The following is a 6,246-nucleotide window of genomic DNA, read 5'->3' on the forward strand; positions in this document are numbered from 1 at the left end:
AGTCCAACTCCCTTATTTAGGAGAATAAAACAAGGCCAATGGAGAGGTTAAGTGACTTTCCCAAGGTTACACAGCTAGTAAACATCAGAGATGAGATTTGAACCCAGGTCTTCTGATTCCTGAACCAGTGATCCCCAGAGCATAAATTTAGAGTCAGATAAGCTGGATTTTCTGAAAGGATTCTTATTAAACTCTGTAAACCTGGTGACTTGTCCTTCTCCACTCTAGGCATCTTTTTAGATGTCGATGGTGATGATGATTGCTGATATCTCTATAGTATACTTTACATGATATACATGTGAGGCTCATACTAAAGGAATTATCTCCATTTTACAGGTGAGAAATTGAGACTTGGAGAGGTGAAGTGACTTATCCACAGTCACTCAGTTAATGGATGTTGGGATTCAGATTCAAATCCTTGTCTCTCCTGACTTTAGGCACATTTCACTACTGCCTCTGTCAATGCCTTTGGCCATTAAAATCAGAGTGGTGCAGACCCCCCACTCCTTTCCTAGGATATGTTTAAGGGAATGTAATACAATTGACTAGATCTTAGTGGTTTTGAACATTTAAACATATAGATATATAGATATAGTATGCATATATTTATATTCCTATATCATGAAACGAAGAGGTTTCCTTAATGGGATTCCAGCATACACCTTAATAAGGTTTTAGCATTAAACATACATCATTCACATCATGTAGATGGCCACCTATTTCTCCTACGGCCATGGGATAGTTCCATCCAAGTGTATCTTCTTATTCAAATCTCACCTCAGACACTTAATAGCTGTGTGACCATGGGCAAGTCACTTAACTTCAATTGCCTTAAATATCTGGGGCCATCTCCAGTCGTCCTGATGTATATCTTGCCACTGGACCCAGATGGCTCTGGAGAAGAGAGTGAGGTTGGTGACCTTGCACAGCCCTCCCTTACTTAAATCTAATTTGTTACAAGTCATGACATCACCCCGATGTCATGGTATCTTTAAAAAACAACTACTATTGGGGCAGCTAGGTGGTGAAATGGATAAAGCACTGGCCTTGGATTCAGGAGGACCTGAGTTTAAATTTGGCCTCAGACACTTGACACTTACTAGCTGTGTGACCCTGGGCAAGTCACTTAACCCTCATTGCCCCACAAAAAACCCCCAAAACCCAAAAAACCCACAACTACCATTACTATGTAGTCACTTACAGCACAGGCCAGGAGGCTGTGTGTTAAGCACTTTACACATTGTATTTTACGAATATTAGCCATTTGATCCCCACAACAACCCTGGGATGTAAAGTGCTATTATTATCCATATTCTGAAATTGAGGAAACTGAGGCAGACAGGTTCAGTGACCTGCCCAAGGTCATACAACTAGTAAGTATATAAGGCACAATTTGAACTTAGGTCTTCCTGACTCCAAACTCTATCCACTGCTATCTGCCTCCATGCAGAGAATATTCTCATTATGTTATAAGCTCCTTGAAAGCAGGGGCTAGTTTGTGCCTTTTTTTTTTTTTTTTGTATTCTCAGGGCTTAGCACAGTGCCTGGTGCTTAATAAATGCTTGTTGACTGACTGAGAATATGAGGAGGGGTTTAACTTTGGCTCTTCCCCAATCTCTGGTTCCCAGATCTTTGTTTTTCCCCCTAGGACCCCCTACCAAATATTCACAAATCCCCAGTGTTTCTAGGGGAGTTCCACTCTGCCTTGAGTCCAGAAAATGCTCAGGGGTGTGCTCTGCCCTGGAGTTATGAGTTAGAGATGGGGATAATGGTTAGAGGCTGAGAATCTTGACTTCCAGGTTGGGGCTGAATAGAGAAAATATGTTGGAGCTTCCAGTGTGAGACCTGAACTGGGGCCCTTACAGCTAATAAGGAAATGGCGTCCAAAACTACAACCATTATTAAGATATAGGGATGCTGGAGGAATGGTTAATGGCTGACAAATCTGGCCTCCAGCCATTCTGTAGATCCTCCTCCTTCTGTCTTTGTCCCCCGGGGTCTCTCCATTATCCTTTCTATTCCTGGCTCCCTTCCTCTGGGAATCTGTCTTCCCAGGCTCATGTATCTGACTTATGCCCTCCTCTCCACCCCCACTCCCACTCCCAGCCCCAGCTGCCCTTCCTTACTGTTGTGTTTGCAGTGGGGGTGGGCAGCCTGGAAGCTCAGTGGCTGCCCCTATTTCCATATTGGAGCCAATGATGAACATGCACACTGGTTCAGTGAAGAGATGTCTCTGACTTGGGGTCCCCAGGCCTGCTCCTTCTCTGAAACTCTCCCTAGATTCCATCTGCCTTAGCCACTGCTGGGCCAGTCAGTGAGGAGCAATGAATGGAGCTGGGTCCTGTCCCTCCTTCATCGATCATAACTGATGTCATGAATTTAACTCTGGATTTGGAGTCGGAAAGACCTAAATTCAAATCTTGCCTCAGAAGCTGTATGACCCTGGATGAATTCTAGGATCATAGATTTAGAATTGTAAGGGACATTAGACACAATCTGGTCCAACCTCCCCATTTTATGGACGAGGAAACTGAGGCCCAGGGAAAAGTGACTTGCCCAGGATCATGTCAGCCTCCTCATCTGTGCAATGACAGTAATCAAGGCACCCAGCAAATGAGATAATGAGGAGAAAACACATCGCAAGGGCTGAATTTATGTGCTCGATGATAGTAATGATTTACCACTTTGGTAGCACGTTTTTTTGAAGCTCTTCACATCTAGTAATCATTTAATCCTCACAGTAGTCTCAGGAGGCAGGTTATTAGTCCTTTTTCATGAAGAGCCTCATCAGAGAGGTGGTGACTTGTTCAAGATCGTCTCAATCAGAATCAACACTCAAACCTATCTTCATTTAAAAAAAAAAATCTGTTATATGGATGCTTATTCAATTTTTCTTTTCTTTTCTTTTTTTTTTTTTGGTGAGGCAGTTGTGGTTAAGTGACTTGCCCAGGGTCACACAGCTAGTAAGTGTTAAGTGTCTAAGGCTGGATTTGAACTCAGGTCCTCCTGACTCCAGGACCGGTGCTCTATACACTGTGCCATCTAGCTGTCCCTTGCTTATTCAATTTTACAGATGCATACTCAATTTCCTTTTTTTTTTGGCAGTAAGCATTATTATTATTATTAGTAGTAGTAGTAGTAGTAGAGTACATTTAATGTTAGTAGAGCATTGACCCAGTGGCAGGTAAACCAAGCTGAAAACTCCACAATGCCATATATACCCTGTTTTAAGAGGAAAGTGCTCACCAACCAACAGCCTTTCGTGCCTGAGCCTGGAATGGTGTTCACCTCCTGCTCTGTCCTTTTCCTCTTCCAGTAGAGGTGGCTCTTACACATGCGTAGTCAATTTCCAAAAATACTCCTCCCTGGTCTCTCCCCCACCTTTCCTTGTAACAAAAGGGGAAAAAGTTAAGCCAAACTAACTGAGAATAGACCAAGTCTGACAGTCTATGTAACATTCCACACCCATAGCCTCCCACCTTTTTTGGGGGGGACGGGGCAACGAGGGTTAAGTGACTTGCCCAGGGTCACACAGCTAGTAAGTGTTAAGTGTCTGAGGCTGGATTTGAACTCAGGTCCTCCTGAATCCAGGGCCGGTGCTTTATCCACTGTGCCAACTAGCAGCCCCCGAGCCTCCCACCTTTTGAACAGAATCTAAGTCTCTTGATTCCCAGCCCAATGTTCTTTCCATCACACAGGTTTATAGGACAATAGATTTAGAACTGTAAGGGACCTTAAAAGTCATCTAATTCAGAGGTGTCAAATGCAGGATAGGTCACCTGCAACACTTCTGAGTGGCCTGTACCAGATTCAAATGTAAGTGGGAAATATTTGACAAAAGAAATAAAGATACAATATGGGGCCCGCCAGGGTCCTTAAGTGTGGTTCAGTGGCCCCCATTTTTGGAGTGCGACGACCACTGTTCAACCCCCTTATTTTATAGAAGAGAGAATCACAGGACTTCTTTTATTTAGCCAGATCCTCTCATTCTTCCTGCCTTCTCTCCCAGAAAACAAGCTGGGCCTTGGGATCCGACTCCATGCACTTTCTAGACCCTCTGCTGTCTGAGGAGGGAGAGTTTGCTTCGATCTTCCCCATTTGTGAGTGACCAGCTTGACAGGACTGTCTGATTGTTCTTCTCCAGGTTCCCGTGCTCGCTCTTGGCCTCCTGGGTTTGTGGGGTCACATGAGCAGGGTCTATCTTTAGTCAAGAAGCTATTTATATTCCCCCAGGGAAGTTACTTCATTGCCTGGAAATCCCTGGGAGAGGGGTGAGAAGTGACCAAGTCAGATTGAGACCCTGCCTATCCTAGCCCTCCTCACTGGGTCCTGACTTCACCCCAGCCCCTCGTCTGCAGCCCCCACGATGCAGTCGCTTCTTCCAGGCTGCGTCCAAGTCTGGGTAGGGGGACGGCTTTTTGCAGCTGACAAGGCCTTGTTGGTGGAAAACAGCGGCTTCTTCTGTGGCCTGTTCCGGTCAGGGATGCAAGAGGTCACCCAAGGTGAGATCCACCTTGGGGTGCTGAGCGCTAGTGGCTTCCAGACAACATTGCAGGTCTTGGGTGGTCAGCGACCAGCCCTGGGGGATGAGGAGGAGCTGCTTCAAGCTGTGGAATGTGCTGCCTTCCTGCAGGCCCCCCCACTGGCCCGCTACCTTATCCACAGTCTCACCTCAGACAACTGTGGGGCATTGTGCGAGGCCGCCTTTGTCTTCGGCCTATGGGATGTGTTCCACCGGGCGGCACTCTTCATTCGGGATGGTGCCCCTGAGATGGCTGATGAACTGTCCCCAGAAGTGCGGGCCTATGTGGAGGCCCTGAGACCCAGCAGCTTCGTGGCTGTTGGTACCCACACACCCACTCCTCAGTACCTGGAGGATGTGACTCGAACCCTGTGCTACCTGGATGAGAAGGAGGACATGTGGCGGACTCTGGTGTCCCTGCCGGTGGAGGCCAGCACTTTGCTGGCCGGAGTCACCACGCTGGATAACAAACTCTATATTGTGGGTGGTGTCCGGGGGGCCAACAAGGAAGTTGTGGAGCCTGGCTTCTGCTATGATGCAGACCGGGGCACCTGGCAGGAGTTCCCCAGCCCCCACCAGGCTCGCTATGATGTGGCATTGGTGGGCTATGAGGGCAGCCTCTATGCTATTGGAGGAGAATTCCAGAGGGTGCCTCTGAGGTCAGTGGAGCGATATGACTTTGTCTCTGGCTGCTGGAACTTCATTGCAGACCTCCCCCAGCCTGCCGCTGGGGTCCCTTATGCCCAGACCTTAGGTCGCCTCTTCATCTGTCTGTGGCAGCCTGCAGACACCACGGCCGTGTACGAGTACAAGACCCAGGCTGATGCCTGGCTTCCTGTGGCATCGCTGAGGAGGCCCCAGAGCTATGGGCACTGCATGGTGGCGCATCGAGACAACCTCTATGTGGTCCGGAACGGACCCTCTGATGACTTCCTCCACTGCGCCATCGACTGCTTGAACCTGACCACGGGGCAGTGGACGGCCCTGCCGGGCCAGTTCGTCAATAGCAAGGGGGCGCTTTTCACAGCTGTGGTGAGAGGGGACACCATCTACACTGTCAACCGGATGACCACCATGCTCTACAGTGTTGGCAATGGCTCCTGGAAGCTGCTCAGGGAGAAGGCTGGGTTCCCCAGGCCGGGCTCACTGCAAACCTTTCTCCTCCGGCTGCCTGATGTGACCCTGGCCCCTGCGGTCTCCTCCCCAGAGCCATGACACGTTGGAATTGAGGAGAAATCCATGGGACTGAACTCTGAGCAGTCAGCAGGCTTGAGTTTAAGAAGGGGCCTGTGCTGGAACTCAAGGCCACTTTTCATTATCTGCCGTGGCTTGGGGGTGCCCGCAGCCATAAATGGAGTTTTCTTTTCATCTAGTTCCATTGTGGCCACATACCACCTTGAAACCTCTCCTGCCTGGACTGGGTCTGCCTATAGCTGTTGTTGTGACGTACCCTTCTTTCCTCTCCTCCTCAGGGGTTTTGTCTCCATTTTGTCTACAAAGAAGGGATGCTGAGGCTTATTGTTCATATGTATCAATTTCCTCATTTCCAAAGATAAGGAGGTTAGCCTTGGTGACCCCTGAGGATACTTTTAGCTCTAAATTTAGGGAGGTTTTGAGGATCACTGCCTTACATTTGGTCTACTGGGCAAGTTGTTTAACATTACTGAGTAATGAAGATGGCCACCTTGACCCATGGAGTGGCACTGCAGGACGTCGTGTGGGGT

The 6,246-nt window shown here is 48.1% G+C and overlaps 1 protein-coding gene across 1 annotated transcript; it reads left to right on the forward strand.

Moving 5' to 3' along the window:
* The first annotated feature begins 4,360 nt into the window (after positions 1-4,360).
* KBTBD13 (kelch repeat and BTB domain containing 13) lies at positions 4,361-5,737 on the forward strand. Its single transcript, XM_043987744.1, has one exon. The coding sequence runs from the start codon at positions 4,367-4,369 to the stop codon at positions 5,735-5,737; it is 1,371 nt and encodes a 456-aa protein (XP_043843679.1). The 5' UTR covers positions 4,361-4,366.
* Positions 5,738-6,246: the final 509 nt, after the last annotated feature.

This window comes from Dromiciops gliroides, chromosome 2 (genome assembly GCF_019393635.1).
Source record: "Dromiciops gliroides isolate mDroGli1 chromosome 2, mDroGli1.pri, whole genome shotgun sequence".
NCBI classification, from domain to species: domain Eukaryota; kingdom Metazoa; phylum Chordata; class Mammalia; order Microbiotheria; family Microbiotheriidae; genus Dromiciops; species Dromiciops gliroides.

Bases quoted from the DNA above. Each gene is read 5' to 3' on its own strand.
- KBTBD13 (XM_043987744.1), top strand. From the start codon at position 4,367: ATGCAGTCGCTTCTTCCAGGCTGCGTCCAAGTCTGGGTAGGGGGACGG.